Source organism: Notechis scutatus, chromosome 2, assembly GCF_049901735.1.
Source record: "Notechis scutatus isolate UNSWTSFEM ecotype Mainland chromosome 2, rNotScu1.2, whole genome shotgun sequence".
Lineage (NCBI taxonomy): Eukaryota > Metazoa > Chordata > Lepidosauria > Squamata > Elapidae > Notechis > Notechis scutatus.
This window is the reverse complement of record NC_142010.1, coordinates 108,127,915-108,152,493: the sequence shown is the minus strand read 5'-3', so window position 1 is coordinate 108,152,493 and position 24,579 is coordinate 108,127,915. Positions and strand designations below refer to the sequence as shown.

At 40.4% G+C, this 24,579-nt stretch overlaps 1 protein-coding gene across 4 annotated transcripts in view; it reads right to left on the bottom strand.

Annotated features, from left to right (window-relative positions):
- Positions 1-24,579, bottom strand: part of LOC148132168 (uncharacterized) — a 264,613-nt gene that overhangs the window by 211,314 nt on the left and 28,720 nt on the right. For 2 of the 4 annotated variants that reach the window (XM_087955713.1, XM_087955712.1), the window contains exon 4: positions 15,151-15,239. The exons of the other annotated variants lie outside the window; for them this stretch is intronic. In XM_087955713.1, coding sequence (XP_087811839.1) covers positions 15,151-15,239 — 89 coding nt within the window. The remainder of the gene's footprint in view (positions 1-15,150; positions 15,240-24,579) is intronic. 4 annotated transcript variants of the gene reach the window in all.

The following is a 24,579-nucleotide window of genomic DNA, read 5'->3' as shown; positions in this document are numbered from 1 at the left end:
GGAAAACTTACCAAGACATGTAAAAAGAGCCTGACTGGGAATAAATTTGGTGTTGCAACCATTTGATGATGCCAGCCTATCTCTTCTATAATTCTGTTGCCCATATAAGCCATTTTTTGTGGAGAACAGGAAATTAGGACAATGAGAATATGTCACCAAGGTACTTTTTTAGAGCAAAGCCATGGGGTAAAGATATAATTGGGAGTCTAGATTCAGGAAATGACCAAATATCTTTCTACAGCTTCACAGTATACATAAAAGAAATATTCTACATGAATCTTCTTTAGTGACATGTGAAGCATTCATAAAATACAGCCTTGTGCAGCAACTTGTAGACCTTTAGAACACCATATATGGAAGCTGGACTGCATTGATTGATTAAGCCTCATTTCTTTCGAAAGTATAAATGAATTTTATATTCTTACTGCCTTGAAATCTGTCAGAGCGCAGCATTCAAGATTAAATAGACTCTATTTGCTTTGTCTACTGAGAATCAAGTATCAATTTCATAGGCTGCATTTGATTACAGTAGTGTTATTATGTTTGACCTAGAAAAGATTGTATCCAACCACTTATTTCTAGTATTTTGATATGCCACCTTGGCAATGGATGGCAGTTTCTGTCCTGTCAGTGGCTAACCAAAAGTATCAATTTCACATGAAAAATATCTAACATCAAATGTTAAATTTTAATATAACTCTAACGACCTTAAAGTGAAAAAAATATTTTATTTCAGATGTGAGCAAATATCATGTATCCTCACTTGCAATGAGATACAGACTTTGGTTGTGAATATTGATTATAAAGGAACCTGGACTAATAACTTCTTACTTGAAAATAGACTTTCCAACATAGTATTAAAAAACAGCCACAAATATGTGACTGGCATGCACACATGATTCTGATTTAAACAACATGACTGAGACTTAAATCAGATTTAAATCGGACTGAGAGAAGATGTTTTCCCAAACAACAAAGGCAACAGCAAACCTATCCATTATGAGGGTTTTGGCATTATGGCAGTAAGGAGCTATGGAGAATCAGAAGACAAGAGTATTTAGCAATAGCAATAGCACTTAGACTTATATAATGCTCCATAGTGCTTTACAGTATTCTCCAAGAGGTTTACAGAATTAGCATATTGCCCCCACAATCTGGGTCTGCATTTTACTGACCTTGGATGGATGGAAGGCTGAGTCAACCTTGAACCTGTGAAAAATCAAACTGCTGGCAGTTGGCAGAATTATTGCAGTTAGCCTGCCATACTGAAATCTAACCACTGCACCACCACAGCAATTTCATTTGCTTTGCTTTCCACACCCTCTATAGTTGCCCATAAAAGTATCTTCTGCACATTCCAGTGGTTCAATGTTTACCTTTGCAAGGTAAGGTTTATGTTCAGAGGAACCAGCAGCAGTGAACACTTAGCATATATAAAACAGGCTAACAGACATAGTTTTGTACATAGCTACTGTAGTTATGATCCTACAATTTTGCAACATCTCAAGGATAGCCGGCCAACTGATTTATTGCACATAGAAAACCACCTCTAGGGAAGTTATTAATTCAGGGTTGATTGCATATAAAAACTTGTAAGATTTGTTTATTTATTTATTTATTTATTTATTTATATTTGATTTGTCAATCACTTACAAGATAACAGGTATAAGTATAAACATAGTTATGAATACATGAGTTAGGATGTTGTTAGCAATGATAGTCACCTAACAGTTGGGTTGGAAATATATAAACCAGGATAGTAATTTAATACTGTATCTTTAAGAGAATGCTGTAATTGTGATTGGCTGAGGTTCCTCCAATGGCCATAAAATGAAGCCAGAAACCTGGTTTCTTCTTCTTGCATTTCCTGTTTTGCTGTATTGCCTGATCGTCGTTCTACTTGGATTGTTGTGAATCTTGCAACTGTTAGCAAACTCCGTTTACTGAACTCTGTTTATGATACTTGATTTCATTTTTGGATTATTCCTGGACTGATACTAACTGCTTTAACTGTGTATGATTTGGACTGTTTGTTAAACTTTGTTTACCTGTTTACTGGAAGTAAACCTACATGTATCTGTATGCTGGTTGTGTGTTATTCAACATGACTCTCACTACGTTTTCCTGAGTGCACTCATTCTTTTAACGGGGAATACCTCAACAGATATGTATAAGAAAAATAAAAAGAAACAATAGGACAGGGACGGTAGGCATGACTGGTGCACTTATGCACACTTCAGGCCTCTTAGGAAAGGGGTGAGGTCAATAGTAGATAGTCTAAGGTTAAAGTTTTTGGGGTTTGGGGAAGAAACCACAGAGTCAGGTAGAGTATTCCAAACATTGACCACTCTGTTGCTGAAATCGTATTTTCTGCAATCAATTTTGATGCGGTTAACCTTGAGTTTGTATCTATTGTGTGCTCTTATATTGTTGTGGTTGAAGCTGAAGTATTCATTTACAGGTAGGACATTGCAATGTATGATTTTATATACTATATTTAGATCGGACCGAAGGCGGCATAGTTCTAGGTTTTCTAGGTCTAGAGTTTCAAGTCTGGCATAAGGTATTCTGCAATGAGTAGAGAAGCAGAGAACTCTTCTTGTGAAATATTTTTGGACTTTCTCAACTGTGTTAATATCAGATACATGATATGGGTTCCAGACTGATGAGCTGTATTCAAGTCTAGCAAATGCTTTGTATGCTGTAGTTAGTAGTGTGATATTACCAGAGAAAAAGCTACGTAGGATTAGATTAACAACTCTTAATGCCTTTTTGGCTATGATAGTTCTGTGATAGGTGGAAGACTCTAAATACTTGAAAAACACCAAAGTTTCTTAAATGTTTAGTTTAAAATTGTTTAATTTTCCCTCCAAGGCTAGAGACAGAGGCTATAGGATGAATTGGTTCCCATTGCCAAGCTTGAAGACAGCTCTTTGAACCTGGAAAGGAGCACTCTGATATTGATTTTCCTGTCCCATTTCCCTGCTAGCAAACCAGAAGTACCTCTGACTAATAAGTGGAACTCCTTAAAGGGGTATATAAAGAACCTGGGGGTGAATCCCTTCACTTTTCCATTGTAGTAACAAATCTAGCTCTTGAATAAGCTAGTCATTGAAATTTCTTGAAGCTTTATTTATTTATTTTATTTATTTACTTATTTATTTATTTGATTTGTCAATTGTTTACAAGATAATAAGTATAAGTGTATACATAGTTGTGAATACATGAGATGGGTACATATAAGAAAAATAAAAGAATAGAGAAACAATAGGACAGGGACGGTAGGCACGTTGGTGCGCTTATGCACGCCCCCTACAGACCTCTTAGGAAAGGGGTGAGGTCAATGGTAGACAGTCTAAGGTTAAAGTTTTTGGGGTTTGGGGAAGAGACTACAGAGTCGGGTAGAGTATTCCAGACATTGACTACTCTATTGCTGAAGTCGTATTTCCTGCAATCAAGTTTGGTGCAGGTTTACTTTGAGTTTGTATCTATTGTGTGCTCTTGTGTTGTTATGGTTGAAGCTGAAGTATTCATTGACAGGTAGGACATTGCAATGTATGATTTTATATACCATGCTTAAGTCAGACCGAAGACGGCGTAATTCAAGGTTTTCTAGTTCTAGAATTTCAAGTCTGGTGGCATAAGGTATTCTACAACGAGTAGAAGAGTGGAGAACTCTTCTTGTGAAATATTTCTGGACTTTCTCAATTGTGCTAATATCAGATACGTAATGAGGGTACAAGACTGATGAACTGTATTCAGTATTGGTCTAGCAAATGTTTTGTATGCTCTGGTTAGTAGTGTGATATTGCCAGAGAAAAAGCTACGTAGGATTAGGTTAACAACTCTTAATGCCTTTTTGGCTATGTAGTTGCAGTGGGCTCTAGCACTCAGATCATTAGAGGTGAGTATTCCAAGGTCCTTTACAGAGCTTGGGTCATCAACAAGGTCTTGACTATTCAGCTTGTATTTTATTTTCTGATTTTTTTGCCAATATGTAAGACAGAGCATTTATTTGTTGAGATTTGAAGTTGCCATTTGTTTGACCATTCGGATACATAGTCAAGATCTTTTGTAGGGTAGCAGTATTGTCTGTGGTATTGAACAGCTTTACATCATCAGCGAAGAGAACGCAATTGCTCTTAATATGATCACAGAGGTCATTTATGTAGAGTATGAAGAGAGTTGGTCCTAGAACACTGCCCTGAGGGACACCACTATTGACAGGTACTGGATTTGATAGGACTCTCCCGATTTTGACCATTTGTTGTCTGTTTGACAGGAATGCTTCTATCCAGTTATTCAGTTGTCCAGATATACCATAGGATTTTATTTTTAGGAGTAGTTTGTCGTGTACCACTGAATTGAACACTGAATTGAACACTGGAGTTCTGGAGCAGTATGGCAGACTGAAAGCAATTCTGCTTTTGCAGAGTTCACCAATGTGGCTGAAACAAAAGCCAGTGAAAGGATCAGTTCCTTGGAACTCCTTGGAACAGAAGACAAAAATCACTATGTTTGATTCCATAAAGATTATTTTTGCAAAAGGATTGAAAACTAGGGGACCTGACACCTGAAAGATTTGTGGAGTGCTGGAATATCCATCTTGCTTAAGTTGCTCTTGATATCTTTCAAAGAAACACTGATACCCAAAGACAAGCTGTAATACACCAGCAGATTTTCCCTGCACCCTGGAAGAAAGAATCTTTAAGTGAGTTTCAGGATTAATAAGAGATGCTTTTAAAACAGCAAAAGGAGGACTAGAATGTAGATTTTTGATAGTTAAGGGGATGGCTAGATGGACTTGAAAAACTATGTTTAAAAATGGATAAAATGATATAAGAGATCTTGGAAATGAACAGTAAGAAATCCTCTTGTGGAAGGTTTTGTTGATTGAAAAATAAGCAGATAATAAGAGGGGATAGAGGGAACCAGAGAGAACAAAGGATTGTTCTTAAAGAAGAATAGGTCCATTAGTACAACGAAGCAACACTATTTGGCTAAAGAAGAAATTAAGTCTGTTTGGGAACAATTTACTCAGTTACAATATTAGAGCAGAGTGACAATATAGCAGAGGATACAGAAGAACAACAGATGTGGATGAAACAGACTGAGACTGTTCTGACTGTGGATCTGAAGTTTAAATATATACTGGATTAAAACAATAATATGGAAAAGACATTGTGGATCTGAAAATGGATTTAAAAATGCTAGAATATAAGATGATATGGGAAATGATGCCAATTGATGTCTTAATAATCAAAGGGGACATACAAATAGTAAATCAGAAGCATGACTTGGAAAGACTTCTTACTTTGGATTTGCAAAAGGAATCAAGGAAACTGTGAAGGGACAAAAAAAAAAAGAATTGTTCAAGCTGTTTCTGGAAGGAGAGAAAGAGAAAACGATAAGAGGTCGATTTGTGAGGCAGTATTTAATTTAATATTTCTGGCAGCTCTTAATGGAAATTTGCTGATTAGCATTGAATCATATACTGTATATCTTGTAACTTGACTATTCATAATGGATGACATATGAGAAGAAAATATTGTTTTTAATTGAAGCACTGAAGATGGTGTTAAGTTAGCCAAATTGTTTACACACAATTTAATATTTGGATGTTTGGATTTCTCTGTTAATGGATGAGAAAATGAGCTCTTGTCTACCATAGAATGGCTTATCTGCTTGTCAGTTGGTTACCATGCTTTATGAGAAAACAATCCAATGCTATTTATCTTTATCATGGGTTATAAACTGAACAAGTAGCTATTACTGAAATACTAGTGTAAAGAACCAGCCTAACACCTAAAGATATGAGAAAGGTTTATTTCTTCGTGTACATGAGCCCGGGGACAGGGTAAATAAATATTACTATCTTTGTTTTCATTAAACACCACCAATGTTACTTTTCTTTATAAAAATCCAAACTATATTTTTGGTCCTTATTTCCACATAAAACTTTCCCTAATTTATACAAGCTAACTCCATAAGTTACTTTCTTCCCAAATGGATATTGTATCTTGATGACCTTTCAGAAACCAATGACTGATTTTCTGTTGCTATCTATAATTGGAAAAACACTGGCGATAAGAAACTGTATATAAGAAAGTCAATCAAGAATATCAAGCAGTAGAAAAGGGGAAGATGATGTGAAAAAACACCCTACCTGATGTGTGTTACGAACTAAGCAATGCACTAGTTTTAAATCCTAATAGTTTTACTTCCACAGCAGGCTCGTAATCCTGCACTTCTCATTGGCCCGCAGTTAGCAGATCGTGATTGGTCGTTTCCGACTAGTCTGATTGGCTGATAGCGGGTCGCCGCTGATTGGACGCTTCCAGCGCGGCAAACTTAAATCATTGGACACTGTGACAGCAGCCAGCTCTATAAAAGGAGCTGCTGCTGCCCTAGCGAGTTGTTCTCTTTCTGAAGTCACTAATAAAGAGTTGAGTCACTATTCGATGCCTCGTCTCCATTCTTTGCGCCCACTCTTCCAGATCTAACACTGGCGACGAGGATGGGATACAGAGACAATAGAGCTGACTGAATACTCGCTGAACACCAAGCAGAGCACGTGGCTAAGAGCGCACCCGCTAGCGACAGAATGACCAGCAGCGCCATACCACCCGCTCCATTTGACCCGGCTAACGAAGACTGGGACTCGTATATGGACAGGTTCCAGATGTTCTTGGAGACCAACAATCTAAAAGATGCCACGCCTGGCAAGAAACGAGCTGTATTCCTGACCCATTGCGGGCCCGCCATTTTTAAAATGGCAAAAGCACTCGTGAAACCAGCCGAAGTCAAAACAATGGATTGGGATAACCTCACGCCGATCCTCCGGGCCCATTATGCACCGGCAGTGCCAACACTCATCAGAAGACACGAGTTTTACCAGGGGGACCAACAGAAAAGCGAGAGTGTTGGAGACTTCATTGCTGATCTCAGGAACCTGGCGGGACTCTGTGGCTTCGCAAACCTTGAGGAAGCCTTGAGAGACCGAATCGTTCCGGGTCTGGAAGACCCTACGACCCAGAGCAAAATTATGGCGAAGGGGGACATCGGCCTCGCAGATGTCATCGCTGAAGCTACTGCAGCAGAAGCAACCAGGAAATCAGCCGCTCGAATGCGCCGAGCGAACGCACTGCACCGCCAACTCGCCAGTGACACTACACCCTTCTCCGAAAAGCACACAATGACCACCCACCATGAGGACCTCGAGTCCTCATCAGAAAGCGAGGAAGAGGAGGTCAACCGCCTCAGGTCAGAACACGACCAGCGAGACCAGCGGAACCCTAAATCTTCGCGGCAATGTGCTGGATGCGGGGGTAATCACCCGCGGTCAGACTGCAAATTCCTAGACGCACTCTGCCATTCCTGTGGAAAGAGGGGACACATCGCAAAAGTATGCAGAAGCAAGCTAGGATCCAGCCCAAACAGAAGAGAATATAATTTCCGGCAGACAACAGGCACCCCGCCAGTAACTCAGGACCGCCTAAACAACCAATGGAGCCACTACCACTACAGAAATAGAGCACCCGCCAATTCAACTAGACAAGAAGAGACCTATCAAACCATCACCATCGGCCACGCTTCGTTCCTAGATGCAAGGAAAATCCGAGTGAAGGTCACCATTGCAAATCAACCATGTGTTATGGAGGTCGACTCCGGGTCGTCCTTATCAATGGTCTCTTGGAAAACCCTCAAACAGCTGATCCCTGACATCCGTCGCCAGGACCTCAGCACTCAAAAAATCATATTAAAAGACTACCAAGGGAACAGAATCCCAGTTGCCGGTACCCGCCACGTCCAAGTATCTTTCAAAGACCACACTGCAACTCTTCCTCTTACCATAGTTGATCGAGATCGGCCCAGCCTGCTAGGCTTGCAGTGGTTCGCGCCGCTAGGAATTGAACTAGCAGGCATACACCAGACCGGAAGCGATGACTGGGAAGCGGCCCTTGTCCAGGAATTCCAGGACGTGTTTACCGAGGAACTAGGCAAGTACAAAGGATCCCCCATATCGTTTAATCTCAGCCCTGATGTTGCACCCATTCGCCTTAAGCCTCGTCGAGTGCCATTTGCACTCAAGCCAAAGATTGATGAACAATTGGACAAATTAATAGCCCAGGGTGTGTTGGAACCGATTGACCATGCCCGATGGGAGACCCCAATTGTAACCCCCATAAAACCTGACGGATCCTTGAGAATTTGTGGGGACTACCGGGCCACCCTAAATCACGCGCTTCAACAGAGCGCTTACCCCGTACCTGTGGTCCAACACCTTCTTCATTTCTTGGGAGGTGGAAAAATATTTGCAAAATTGGACCTAGCCCAGGCATACCAGCAACTGCCCGTAGATGCACAGACTGCAGAAGCCCAGACTATAGTCACGCACAGGGGTGCATTCAAGTGTAATAGACTCCAATTCGGAGTGAGTGTAGCACCGGGCATTTTCCAAAGTCTGATGGAGAGACTGTTACAGGGCATAAAGGGGGTTGTGCCCTACTTCGATGATGTCTTGATAGCTGCCCCCACTAGAAGCCTATTAGAAAAACGACTCAGAATGGTTCTCCAGAAATTCAAAGATGCCGGCCTGAAGGTCAAGAAAGACAAGTGCCAACTATGTACTGAGAGGGTTGAATTCCTGGGGTACCTTCTTGACAAACAAGGAATTCACCCTACTGAGAAAAAACTAGCTGCCATAAAAAAAGCCCCAAGACCTAGGAATAAAACAGATCTCCAAGCCTTCCTGGGACTCATTAATTTTTATAACATCTTCTTGCCCCAGAAAGCAACCGTTGCTGAACCCCTACATAGGCTCCTCGACAAGAAGGCATCCTGGATCTGGGGACACCGGGAAGAACCAGCCTTTCAGCAAGTTAAAGACCTTTTAACTTCAGATGCTGTATTAATGCAATATAACGAGACTTTACCTTTAACTGTCACCTGCGATGCCTCACCGTTTGGAGTAGGAGCCATCTTGAGCCACGTCCTGCCAAACGGAACTGAGGCACCTATTGCGTTTTTTTCAAGAACTTTATCTAAAACCGAGAGAAACTATAGCCAACTCGATAAAGAGGCTCTCACTATCGTGTCTGCGATCAAATGATTCCATGAGTATGTATACGGAAGACCCTTTGCCATAATCACCAATCACAAACCATTACTTGGCATCTTAGCGGGAGACAAACCAACTCCCCACATTTTATCACCCCGAATGACACGTTGGTCAGAGTTTCTGGCTGCCTACAATTACCAACTACTACATCGCCCCGGAAAAGCCATTCCCCACGCTGACGCTTTGAGCCGTTCTCCGCTTCCAGAAGTCATCAGCGACCCAGCTCCAACCCTAGCTGCACTACAAATAGAAACTCTTCCGTCACCACCCCTGACTGCATGGGACATCGCCTCGGAAACAAAGAAAGATCCTTGTTTGGCACGAGTCCTCAGCTGGGAGGAAAGAGGTTGGCCTGACAACGAACCCAGTGACATCCTTAAACCTTTTAAAAACCGACAGACAGAACTTTTCTCCCAAAAAGGATGCATCTTGTGGGGAGAGAGAGTCGTAATCCCTGAGAGACTACAGCATGACGTTCTAAAACTGTTGCACGATGGACACCCAGGCATCGTGCGCATGAAGGCACTGGGAAGGAGCTACGCATGGTGGCCAGGTATAGATAAGCAAATAGAGACCTGGGTGGCCACCTGCTCCAAATGTCAGGAAACTCGCTCAGCTCCACCAAAAGCCCCACCAACTGAATAGGAAACGCCTCGAGGTCCTTGGTCCCGTATCCACATCGATTTTGCGGGACCCACCAAGGGACACACATTTCTTATAACAATAGATGCCTATTCCAACTGGCTGGAGGTCCACAAAATGAAGAGCACCACCACAGAAGCAGTTGTCAAAAAACTAAACAGACTATTCGCTACGCACGGGTTACCAGATGTCCTGGTCTCAGATAATGGCCCCCAATTTACTGCTCTGGCATTTGAACAGTACCTAGCAGACCGGGGAATACGCCACACGTTAACTTCGCTGGCCCGGCGGCCAAAGGCAGGGCTGAACGCATGGTCCAATTCATAAAGAAAACACTACACAAGATGGACCATGGGGACATCGATGACAAGGTGACCAGGATGCTTCTCCAGCATATCACCCCAACCAGCACCACAAACAGAACCCTGGCCGAACTGCTCATGGGCCGAAAACTTTGCTCACATCTTGATCGCCTACACCCTGCCTACACGCCGGAGAAGCCCCTGGGGTCCAGCAGCAGATGTCGCACATTCAAGGTAGGCGACCTAGTCTTTGCAAAAAACTTTTCCAGCGACCCATTGTGGGTCCCTGCTACTGTAACCCAAACTACGGGCCCTCGATCCTACCGTTTACAAACCGATGATGGAAAAACGTGGAAGCGCCACATCGACCAACTTCGCTCCCAACTAGCACCTACCCCCACCACAAGCCCTTAATTTCAAACCAGGGGGGGAGGGAAACCGAAGGGACCAGAAGAGAAGTAGCATACGACCTAGTAAGCGAAAACCAACAATCAGCACAACCAACCCGGGGATACTCACCGGCTGAAGGAGAACCTAGCCAGGTGATCGCCTCGCCTCAAAGCAGTACTGCAACTGAAGCAAATCCAAGGAATCCAAATGACAGCCGTGACGGAAGCAGAGATGACAACCCCGAGTCACCCAGCGAAGAGGTTGGACTATCGTTGCCATCAAGTCCGGCACGCAGCACACCGGAACCAGAGCCAGGGCAAAGACCGGTGAAGCAACGTAAATCGAGTAGACAGGTGAAACGACCTACCTATTTGGAAGAATACATCACCCCACCCCTCAGACGGAACCTAGGGGGAAGGGGTGTTACGAACTAAGCAACACACTAGTTTTAAATCCTAATAGTTTTAGTTCCACAGCAGTCTCGTAATCCTGCACTTCTCATTGGCCCGCAGTTAGCAGATCGTGATTGGTCATTTCCGACTAGTCTGATTGGCTGATAGCGGGTCGCCGCTGATTGGACGCTTCCAGCGTGGCAAACTTAAATCATTGGACACTGTGACAGCAGCCAGCTCTATAAAAGGAGCTGCTGCTGCCCTAGCGAGTTGTTCTCTTTCTGAAGTCACTAATAAAGAGTCGAGTCACTATTCGATGCCTCGTCTCCGTTCTTTGCGCCCACTCCTCCAGATGTGTATGTACAGAAGGCAGAGTTAAATTTCTATTTCCTTTATAAAGAAATATTCGGACAATTTACTGGTCCTGCCACCCACAAATTAAAATTATCGGGCCACTGAAAGGCAGAGATGGAAAAAGGCCCTGGAAGGAAACTGCCTGTAGCTAACTGCAGAACCTTTCAAGCGGATCATTTTCTTCTTTGTTGCAATTCATCTATTGTCCTGATCAAATGAGCAGCAGCAACTATAAACTCTCTGCCATTCTTGTCAGTCCTTTGCTCCTGAATTGACTGGCAAACAAGAGAACCGCACTGGATACAGGGTGCTGTCCAAACTACTGTATATACTTGTATAGCTTGTTCACTCTAGTATTGTAGAGTAATCTTTTCCTTCTTTGCCTGCATACAGTAATTGACTTCCATAGTTTGCTATTACATTTAAAAGATTATTTCAAATGATTGAGTATTGATTCATTTACTACTTTTCCCCCTGTTCCATGTTTTTAAATGGCTACAAGATTTTCAAAAGTTATTATTTATCCTTGGAAAGGTCCCAACCTCAGCCAGAAGTTAAGATTTGAAAATAATTCAGAAACTTAAATAATTGAACACAGGACAATTAAGAACAAGAGAAATGAATCTTTTACAATCAAAGTGTGGGGCTAAATAAACTTCCAGTCACTAAAAGTGGAACAAAAATATATGTTAACAGGTCACTTTAAAAAAAACCATAAAAGAGGCCCTTCATTTTTTTTTTTTTTTTTTTTTGTGGAGGGGGAAAATAGATTTTCATAATGGACCACTATCACAGAGCTCTCTGCTCTATGTCCTCCAAGCAAGCCTTAGGAATAGGACATCTAGAGCAAGTAATCTTGAAGATATCCAGGCTTGACTTGAGCCATGTAGGGCAATGGTCCCCAAACTTTCCGGTTTTGTGGACCGGCAGCAGTGGCAGCAGTGGGGTGGGAGGAGAGGGAATACTTCCATGTGAGCACCAGGTGAGTGCCTGCACACACAGCTTCATTTGCACAAGCAGCGGGCACACACACCTGTCACTCTCACAAATGGAGTGTTGCACACATGCGCACTCAACCGCCCAGTTCAGAATGGGCCACAGCTTGGTACCAGGCTGTGGCCCAGGGTTGGGGACCTTTGATGTAGAGCTTTCAGCCCTTAGCATATCATTCAGAAGTAGACTGGCAGCCAATGCAACTTGCAGAGTAAGGATTTACAAGAGCAAATTTAGGCGCATCTGTAATAGAATTCCTAGGTTAGAAATTAGCCTCAAGGACGGGAACATGACCTCATCCATAGACCTTCACCAGTGGTCCATATATTGGATTTTTAAGAGCTTCATATTCACAGCCATTCCAAATTCAGTCTGTATTTGTTCATCCCAGCTATATCCTAACTACCTCCCTGATTGGGTCAGGACCTCTCCCAGTTCACTTGTCTGGCCTGTGGCAAAGAGCTGGATATTTGCACATTGATAGTACTTCACCCAATACCAAACAATGTTTTCACCTAGCAGTTTGTAAATTTTAAATAGTATAGCGAGGAAACCAATAAGACAGCAAAGACAAAGAGGGATCATTTTTTACACTAAAGGATGGATGATTGATGACGATGATGATACGATGATTTTCTGGTTCAAGTGAATGAACACTCCCACAGAGCCATTTGGAACCACTTTGGCTGAGAGATGAAAAGATGCACAGAAGATGAAAGAAAGGACAAAACATCATCCTGTTTTGCAAGTGTCTCCTGCAGCACTGGAAGCCAAAAATTGCTGACTGTCCAATGTGGATCAAATGTTTGGTAGGCTACCCCCATGGCGTTGGAGGTTGCAATATATAGCCTCAGAAAAATCATTTTATGGATGGGAAAAAAGTAAGATGCCCTAGAAAATAAAGCATGAATAAGAGTATTTGTCTCAGAGGCGTGGGTGTCAAAATGGATTAATGTTGAAGCTTGCAGAAGGAATATGAGGTGATTTGAAAAGTGGAAATCTCATGAACTGAATATATTATTCTACTTGAATTTATTTATCAAATTTATATAGTCACCCAGCTCACACAAAAAATGATTCTGGGTAGCATACAACATTTAAACAACACAAAAATATATAAGAACAATCACTATTAAATTATACAATTATATATACTCTGTGTTTGCATACACATACATGCATACAGCATCAAGACAAGAGTAGATAGTAACATTATAAAATGTCATTGGTTCCCCGGGATCCCTGATAGCCAGATCTTGAGGACTTGCAGAACACTATCTGGGATGCAGCTAACCTTACATTGTGTGTGTGTGGGGAATACCATGGTAGAAAAGTGCCACCTCCTTGGACTTGCCAAATGTAGGTTTCCTAGAACATATCACCCAAAGCATATAATCTCTGCCAGATCTAATGAGGTGGGCAAATGTAATTCAGGAGAAGCTATGCTCACCATCCTAAGAACCCTGTCCTCTTCCACAGGTCCAACAAGTTCAACTGTTCCCAGATCACTCAGTAAGACTCCTTCCAAGGAACCTGCTTTGGGTCTGCAACAATCGGTATCCAACTGGGAGCAAATCTTTGCCCAACACATGCTGAACTAATTTCTCCAAACTTCCCTGCAAGTAGACCCCTGTGCCCAAAAAGGTTTATGTTACTAGGAAAAGGGCTGTGGAGTGTGTATCTGCAGGCACAATAAAGGCAGAGAAATATTAGTGTGAGGGTGAATTCTCCAAGCTTGTGGGTTAGTTTCCAAACATTTTGTTATCAGGCTAGGTAACCTTTTCAGCGGGTAACCTGGCTAGGTAACCTGATAACATTTTGTTATCAGGCTAGGTAACCTTTTCAGCAGAATTTAGGAGATGTTAGAATCAGTGTTCTTCTGTTTAGAAGGGCTTCAGGTGTGGGTGTGTCAAGTGATGGGTCAGCTGTGAGTCATCAGTGAGTTTTGTAATGGGTCTTGTGATAAGGAGATCCAATCTAAGACCCATCACAAGACTCACTGATGATTCACAGCTGACCCATCACAAGACCCTCACTTGATACACCTACACCTGAAGCCCTTATAAACAGGAGAGCACTGACATCCCCTAAACTTTGTTGAGGATGTTACCTAGCCTGGTAATGAAATGTTCAGAAACCAACCCACAAGTTCTGAGAATGAACCCTCACCTTCATCCTATACCTGAGCTACAGATATCTCCCACTATTGCAAATACTAGTGCTTTGCCACCCTTTCTTCTGCAAGGTAGGTCTTAATAGCAGCTTTAGCCAATGTTCAATCCGGTTCATCCTTTGTTGAGTGATGTTCTAGACCCAAATGTTAAACTCACATTGTCATGGTGGTGTAATGTGACATATTGGGACTTCCCTCTCCCTTTGCTAAACCAGGTGTGGGTATGGCCAGCACGTGATGCATTCAGTCTGCAGGCTGGGATTTTGACAGCCCTGCTCTAGACGTCTCTCATTTCATCTCCCTCCTCCATGAATCACTGGGAATAATAGGATCCCTGGGAAGAGGGAGATTGCATGGGCACAATCCAGTGTTTTAAAAGGCCCCTTATTCCAAGCAATGACCAAGCCTTCTGATGGACTATGCAGCAAACTGCTTTCAGAATTGGAAATGTAGGGTTGTAGCCCTCTCCTGAATTGATTTCCCAAGTGGAAATATATCCTGCAACACACTCTTAACTTTGAACTCTTCTCAATGTTTATGAGAAAGGCAAATTATTAACTCCAAGGATTTTTTTAGATTGGGGTATGGCAGGCATCCATTGCATTCATGGGTGGTTTCCAGTCCATATCAACAGTATCCACAGGATAAGATGTATCAAAAAAAAGTCAACACTGCAATTGAAACCCTATCTGTTTTGCATGTGCCTGTGCATTATGTACAGAGATAAAGATATAGTTGGAATTTCAATCACATCATTGTGGTCACCAGTATGACTTTTCTCACCCCCTCCTGCAGAGAACCCTGGTCCATATGCTGGTTGAAAATAGATGCTTGAAGTTATTTTGTAGACATGATTTCGTAGTTTAGAGAAGCTGCAGAAATAAGAGGACTTATTCAGGACCATAGCTGAATCCAAAATGATAAAATGAAAAGCACAAAGGAAAATGAATTGCATTCTGTAAGAATCTCAAGCTTCATCTTCTCCTTGACTTTCAGGCAGGGGTGGGATTCTACCAGTTCTCACCTATTCACTAGAACCGGTTGTTAACATTCTAAGCAGTTCAGAGAACAGGTTGTTAGAAGAAATTATGAGCCTAATTGTTAGTATTTGGGGATTAACCCCTAGCAGAGTATTGCAGCAGTAGTCAAGCCAGGCAGCCAAACGAGAGTGGAAGGGCCCCAGAGTATACACACACTGAACACAAACACTGTTTGTAGTTTAAATAGTTTTTAATCCATTTAGAGTTTAAAGCATTGTCATTCAGTCCATTTGTCATTCACTATATTTCCATCCAGTAAGACTCACTATTACAGTCCAAGTTAAGAGTCCTTACAATATCTTTATCAGCCGATAAAGATATCTTCTCCTCCTCCGGTGCCTCTCTCCAGAGAAACAAACGCTGGATATTCAGCAAGATGCTCAAACAGTAGAACAGTTGAATTCCGCAGTAAATCAGCAAACAGTAGCAGACAGGATCATCTCGGTCACAGGCACAGTACAAACAGTATTCACAGTTAGTCACAGTAAGCTTTCCAGCTTCTAATGCTTCCTTATATTGTAACTTCTAACCGCACCCTTAATCGGCTAATTGCCTGCAACATTGTGCTTAAAGTGATAAGCACTTAAACCATGATATCTAAGTTTTATATATTTATTCACCCAAACCATATTTGGTATCAATGTTATACCTAACATACTCCCCTTTTGGGTGAAATAAATATATAATACCTTTACAATCTAATCCCATAGTTTTCACAACTCTCCTGGTGCTTACTGGCACCTTGGGCTTTAGTAAAATTATCAGCTAAATTGTCCTCCGACATACAGTACTCTAGCTGAATCATCTTACTTCTTACAGATTGTCTCACGTTTAGGTATCTTAGATCTGTATGTTTGCTCCTTGTTTTTACTGCAATATTTGTGGCCATTTGAATTGCTGCCTGATTATCTTCATGTATAATTATAGGATAATCCACAGTTATACCTATATCAATTAACATTTGTTTATACATTATTAATTCTGTACATAACAGAGATAAACAGGAGAATTCTGCCTCCATAGTAGACAAACTTATATGCTGTTGTCTTATTGACTTCCAGCCTATTAATGTCTTACCCAGCATTATGGCTGTTCCTGAAGTCGACTTTCTAGTGTCTCTTTCTGATGCAAAACTAGCATCTGCATAAGCACTCAGAATTAAATCACCTTTTGGCTCTAAATACAATGAATAATTCATTGTCTTTTTAAGATATCTTAATATCCTCTTAGCTGCAATCCAGTGTCTTTCACACGGTGCAGAATTGAATCTAGCCAACTGATTCACACAGTACGAAATATCTGGTCTAGACCAATTACTTATATAAGTCAAACTACCAATTAAAGATTGATAAATCACCTTATCAAACCCGGGCTTTGTTCATCAGTGTTGCTAAACTCCTGACTCATTGGAGTGTTAGCCTGCTTACAAAGCTCCATCTTATAATCTTTTAGCAATTTGCTTATCTTATCTTCCTGAGATATCTTAAAACCTTTCCGTGTTTTCTTTATATTTAAACCGAGATATTTCTTTATCTCCCTAATTGCTTGATCTTTATTCTCTTTCCTAATGATGCTATTATTTTATTTGCTTCATCATTAGTTTCAGTTATCAATGCAATATCATCAGTGAACAACAATAATAATGATACTTTCCCATTTGTCTCCCTCTTAAACAGACATGGATCGGCTAAACCAGCTTTAAATCCTATATTGTTTAGTTCCTTTACAATATACTGGTTCCATTCATAGCCTGATTGTTTAAGACCATAGAGGCTTTTCTTTAACAACCAACAATCATTATTATTCTTATTTTCACTTTTAATACCAACAGGTTTTTTCATATAAATAGTATGTTTTAATGGGGCGTGCAAGTAAGCAGTTTCCACATCTAGATGGTTAACTATATAGTTTTTACTAGCTGCCCACACTAAAGCTGCCCTCAAGGTTGCTGCCTTAAGACTAGGTGCAAACACCTCATCGTAGTCATTGGCATTCTGCCTAAAACCTTGGGCTACTAACCTTGCCTTATGGATTAAATTACCATCTTTATCTGTTTTTACCTTAAATATCCATTTGCAGCCAATGGACTTCTTACCTACAGGTAATTTGGCATTCTCATACACTTTCATATCTCTTAATGAATTCAGTTCCTTATTCATTGCTGCATACCAACTTTCTTTTTCCTTAGTAGGATACTTTTTATTTCTTCTACAGAATTAGGAACTTGATTAATCTGGCACACTGTGTTAGCCTGGTACCTATCAGGCGGTCTAGATACACGTGTAGTTCTTCTGGGAATTACAGGGCTTACAGGAGGACTTTGTTGAACTACTATCTGTTCATCTTCCTCATCCTGTTCAGCTATTGAATCTGTTTCTTCCTTTATGGGCACTATTTCATCCTGTATTTGTCTCTTTACTTTATTTTTAAAGTTACAGGGATAACTAATGGGATTTCTATAGGATTCAATAATTACATCTTTATTGGCATCCTGTTCTAATTTCTCCCATCCTTCATGTTCTAGAAATTGGGCACTAGCACTACATAACACTTTAGATGTGCCTTTCTCCCAAAATCTATATGCCCTATGGTTTGCCTGATAACCAACGAAGAAAAATCTTTTAGCTCTATGTTGCCCTTTTTTCTGAGTTGTGCAGGAATATGCACCCATGCTGGTGCACCAAATGTGTGCAGGTAACTTAGGTCAGGTTTCCTGCCATGCCACCTGGTGAATGGTATTTCACCTGTTGTTGTATTAACAACGTTGTTCAATATGTTATTAGCACACATTGTAGCCTCCCCCACAAAGAATCAGGTAACTCAGAATCATTTAACATTGTTCTAACCATTGCCTGTAGTGTTTGGCCTCTTCTTTCAATAAAAGCATTATGTTCTGGCCTGTATGGAGCAGACTTCTTATGCTCTATTCCAGCTACCTTAAGTCTGTTCTGGAATTTGTTATTAATAAATTCCGTACCATTATCTGTCACCAGGGTTATCAGTTGCCATTTAGACTTTCTTTCAGCAAACTTAAGCCAATTGAAAAAATGTTGATATGTTTCAGTTTTGCTTTTCATTAAATAGCAAAACCCATATCTAGAATAATGGTCCATAATGCTCAGTATATATCTAGCACCCCCATACTGGGTTTCTTTGGACCTATTATGTCTGCAAATACTACTTCTAAAGGTTCTTTTGTTTTGAAACCATTTAGCCTATTTGCAGGCAATACTTTGCTCTTATCTTCACAGCAAACATTACAACGCAAATATTTATCACAAGGTTTTAACCTTATTCCTTCAGATAACTCAACTGTACGTTTTAGCATTTTAAAATTTACATGCCCCAAACGCCTATGCAATAAATGGATACATTCATTATGAGGCTTTATATTATTAAATACAGTCTGTGCCTCCCCTTTCTTACTATTATCTAAGACAGTGATCCCCAACCTTTTTGACGCCGCGCCCGGTACGGCATCAGCTGGGCGCTGCCCGGTACCGGCATCAACTGGGCGCCGCCATCTTTTTGACGAAAAAGTGCTTCCGGTGACCTCACCGGAAGCACTTTTTCGTCAAAAAGATAGCGGCGCTAGCCTTCGGTGAGCTTTTTCGGGTAGAAATGGCTTTCTACCCGAAAAGCTCACGAGCGCTAAGCCGCCATCTTTTTGATGAAAAGTGCTTCCGGTGAGCTTTCTACCCGAAAAGCTCACCGAAGCACTTTTTACCAAAAAGATGGCGCGCCCAGCAACCAGCGCCCGGTAAGACTTGTTCCAGCGGACGGTGCCGTCCGCGGACCGGCGGTTGGGGACCCTGATCTAAGACATATAATGTTCCATTTAAAGCTGCAGTTACCCTTTTGTTATCTTTTTCAATTATGCAATTATTATCCTTAAAAGTAATTACATAACCTAATTTATCTAATACCCTTACTGAAAGCAAATTAAACTTTAGTTGCGGTACATACAACATTTTTATATCCTGGTTTATGCACGGACAATGTGCAAGACCTTCACCTTCGCTTTCAGATTCCAGCCGTTAGCAAGAGATATATGTTGAGAGCTTTTAGACATTTTTATAAATTTTGTCTTATCTCTTGTGATGCAGTGGGATGCGCCACTGTCAACCACCCATAGATCATTCTTCACATCAGAGTTGCTAAACATGGCTAGTTCAAATGCTTTCTTTGGCTTTTTTACATTCTGGCTTTTTCCCTTTTTGCAGAAACTTGCCAAATGTCCTCTCTCCTCCACAATTAAAACATTTTTAATTGTGTATGCTGTTGAAGATAAATTCTTTTGTTCCATGTGCTGTATTTTGCTAAGCTGGTTTCTTTCAAGCTTTGAAGATAATTTCTCTTCTTTCTTATCTTCTCTCAGCTCGTCACGCTCACGCCTTCTTCTGGCTTCTTCTAATAGCCTGCCTGTTATGTCGGTTAATGAGAGGCTTTCTTTGGCAATACCTCTAACGAAGTCACATAGTCATCATAGCTTTGATCTAATGAAGATAATATGATGTAGACTTGTTGCAGTTCATTAAATATAAGCTCTTTTTCTTGCAATTCTTGAAAAATGCTCTTCATACAGTTTAAATGAACTAACATATCTCCATTCCTCTGAAGATGCTTCGAAAAGCTTCCGTGTAAGATTTATATGTGCTCCTACACTGTCCCGAACATAAATCTTCCTGAGGTTCTCCCAGCAGTTTGCAGCATTTTCTTCTCCACGAATATGGACAAGCTGCTGATCACAGAGAGTCAGTCCTATGATGCATAAAGCCTGCTCATTTTTCAGTTTAAAGTCTTGTAACTTTTCGTTATCATCATCATCAGCAGGATCCCAGCTACTCACATCTGGTGGGTTTGCTATAATGTCCCACAAACCTTCTCTGCGTAGAAGTAAACTACATTTCATTGACCATGAAACATAGTTTGTTCCATCCAGCCTGGATATCATGGACAGTTGTGACAAATTTACTTGTGCCATTACTCTTCAGATATTTTGACTATTTTAAACTAATTAAAACAGTTTGTTTTTACAGTAATGTGCAACTCACACCAACTCTCTCTGCTATATCCTGGTTAGTTAGACTATGCTGCTGGGCCCATAACCAATGTTAGTATTTGGGGATTAACCCTAGCAGAGTATTGCAGCAGTAGTCAAGCCAGGCAGCCAAACGAGAGTGGAAGGGCCCCAGAGTATACACACACTGAACACAAACACTGTTTGTAGTTTAAATAGTTTTTAATCCATTTAGAGTTTAAAGCATTGTCATTCAGTCCATTTGTCATTCACTATATTTCCATCCAGTAAGACTCACTATTACAGTCCAAGTTAAGAGTCTTACAATATCTTTATCAGCCGATAAAGATATCTTCTCCTCCTCCGGTGCCTCTCTCCAGAGAAACAAACGCTGGATATTCAGCAAGATGCTCAAACAGTAGAACAGTTGAATTCCGCAGTAAATCAGCAAACAGTAGCAGACAGGATCATCTCGGTCACAGGCACAGTACAAACAGTATTCACAGTTAGTCACAGTAAGCTTTCCAGCTTCTAATGCTTCCTTATATTGTAACTTCTAACCGCACCCTTAATCGGCTAATTGCCTGCAACATTGTGCTTAAAGTGATAAGCACTTAAACCATGATATCTAAGTTTTATATATTTATTCACCCAAACCATATTTGGTATCAATGTTATACCTAACACTAATCCTGTAAGGAAGGCAGGAAGGGAACATTCTGGTGTTGCTCACAGAAACTGCCTCTCCGTTAACCCTTATTACATTCTTGGTAGGACTAGACTTCCTGTCTCAGGAACTTCTCTGGAGTTTTTCCCCCCTCCTTTGCTGGTACTTTGCTTGTGTGGAGTGACCATTCAAAGTTACAATGGCACTGAAAAAAGTGACTTATGACCATTTTTCACACTTAAGACTGTTGCAGCATCCCCACAGTCATGAGAGGCCAGACGAGGAGATGCATGCCTCAATGTGAGTGATATTGAGTTGGCCATGCCCAGCCAAAAACATGAACACCAAGCCACGTCTACCCAGTCACATGACCACCAAGCCATGCCCATGAACTAAGCCATGCCCACAGAACTGGTTGTGAAAAAAATTTGAATCCCACCCCTGCTTTCAGGCACCTGTATTTTATTGTAGTTTTCGTTCTAAAGTTCTTTTTTTCTAAAATCACTTTCAGATCCCTTTGGTAAATTTAAGACAAAACAAAACTGAGAAACCTTGACAGATTATTTACCTTCTTAAGGCAGTTACTATTTTTTTGGACCAAAAACAAAATTAAACTTCTATGCCAGCATTTATGAATAATAATCTTTATAGAATATAAAGTGCTACTTTCTGTTTCAAACATGCTATTGGCCTGTGTCACTACTTTTGAGATTTTGCACTATAGAAATCCTTAAGATTTCCATGTTATAAATATTCAAGAAGAGTTGACTTACTGCGAGTACAAAGAATAAAATTTGAATTTTAGTATTTAATGATATAGCATTAAATGCAGTATCATATTTAGATAAAAATGATTTTGAAAAATAAAGATTTGCTGTATCAAAGTAACTCAAGTAGATTTTCTGCATGAATAATTGGCCCTCCCATCACTCTGAATTTGATATTCCTGTTTTATGAGTTGTATTTGACTCTTTTTTCCCATTAAACTCATGGTAATTAAACAGGGAATATGCAGAGGTGGGATTCAAATTTTTTAACAACTGATTCTGTGGGCATGGCTTGGTGAATGTGGCTAGGTGGTCATGTGACTTGGTGGGCATTGCCAACTCAACATCACTCACATCGAGGGGCTTCTTCTCCGGTCTCTCATGACCATGGGAATGCTACAATGGTTGTAAGTGTGAAAATCAGTTATAAGTCACTTCTTTCAGTGCCATTATAACTTTGATTGGTCACTAAATGAACTGTTGTAAGTCAAGGATTACCTGTACAAAAATACAAAAAACTTCTTTTTTTGCAAAAAGCTGTTCTAAATACCAATCATTAGATTAAAAATACTTGCAAGCTGGAATTACAAATCAGGCAGATGCCAGACCCCTTGAGGAATTAAAATAGTTAAAATGCAATGATAACTATTAGCAGCCAACTCTTTTAGCAGAGAGGTCATTTAAGCTCTCCAGAAAGAGCACACCCAGGAGAAACAATCCTTAGATCCATTTGCACCACTTAAAGACACCAGCTGGTCTCACTCACCTCACAAGATATCCTAAGGAAATCATCCAGATGTAAGGAAGGATCACATGCCCCCCAGAAAGGCAGTAAAAAAATCAGTGCCAAGCTTGCATCCTGCCTCTTGGAAGTACACCCCAAAAGGACAGTGCCAGGAACCACTAAAGCAGTGAAGGAAGACCCCCTCCCCAGATAGAAAAAGAAACCATGAGGCAGGAAAAAATTCAAACGCAATGCAAATAATTAAATCACAAAATTAGCTGTTGCTTGTTAAACCAATTACCTGAACAAATAGACACAGGAACTAACTAGATTTGTCAACCCAATTTCTTTTCAGGAACAAAGATTAATCTTTTTCCTTCCAAACAAAGCTGAATAGGGAAAATTATCTCATCAATTAACACAGGATTAAACGTCACCAAGCACAGAATTAAACATCACCAAAAACCAGTTTTAGACCAAAACTCAAAAGGGGTATGTAAACTCATGTTTGAATGTCAATCTTTCTAGCTAGCCAAGAAGCCTTGCTGAATATCACTCATCTTGGTTCCTTGTCTTTAAAAGCTTCTTTCTGGCAGCTCTTCTCATTATTCAATTATTTCTTCAAAGTGCTGATCCTGGCTGGAAGAAATCCAACAGGGGAGTATTTCCTCCCAATAGCAGTGTAAAAAGCTTAAAATAACCCTTCCCCTTTAAGAAAGTACCAGCAAAGAAAAAGAAAAACCTCCGGAGACAGGAAGTCTATGCGTACTCCCAAGAATGTAATAAGGGTTAAAGGAGAGGCATTTTCTGTAAGCAGGGCAATAAAGATTACACTAGAAACAACACCAGAATGTTTCCTTCCTGCCTTCCTTACAGGATTAGCCCTGTAAAGTGGAAAAAAAACAAAAGATTTCTTCCAACAACCAGTTCTCCGAACTGGTTAGAAAGTTAACAACAGATTCTAGCGAATAGGTGAGAACCGGTAGAATCCCACCCCTGGGAATATGACAGGAAACTAGTTAGATAAGTGTCAATTCCAAAGATCTATGAAATGCATGATAGTAAGCCAGCCACTATGAATAATTTTTATGTGTTGGCATGATTAAGCCATCTATGTCCCGTCCATTTGTAAATAGAAGGCTCATACAGTTCCTCATTAAGAATGCAACTAAATATAATGATATGCTTAGTAAACACAACTTTTGTTTGCAGCAAAATCATTATAAAAAGGATTTGTGTCATTATATGCTTATTTTCATTACTTATGTATATACAAGATTCAGGATGAATTATAATTCAAGAAATTGTCATTGAAAAGGAAAAAGAAACCAAGGAAGAAAATCAATTGGGAAGCTTTGAGATACATTTATATTCTGCTACCCAAGATTGGGTCCCTGCCAAAGGCTTGAATTACAAATCTTACCAGTCCCCGGGTCCCATGCAGTATTATTAAATTGAGGTCCAAGCACATCTGAGAGCATCAAGTTAGAAAAATCTGCTTAATGGTTTACTGTTTGCATATCATGGAAACCTAAATAGTTTGGTTTAGTGGTTTAGTTGCTTAGTATGTTGTGTGATCAAAACATAATTTAATGGAATATTTAATTAAAAAAAAACCTTGATTAGAAACAGGAATCACCAGGGGAGAGAATAAGAGCTAGTTGACACACTGTTTCTTGTGCAAGGCCTTTACAATTCTCTGGTTGCTTTTCTTGGTTCTTATTTCAAGATGACATTTAAAGGTTTTTATCTCAACTATCCTATTTTGCTTTTAATGGTTTGGGAATATGCCCCTTGAATCTCATTCAGTGTTGTTTAGTTTTAGAAAATCGCATGTGCAAATAACAAAGAAATCTTCATATTCTAAGTGATTTGGAAGAAGTATTAAAAAGAGAACTGCCTTAAAAAGCTGCCACTGCTGCTCTCGCTCCATATTACACAAGTATAATTATAGATTTATTTAGTTTTATCATGGTGTTATCAACTAGGGAAAC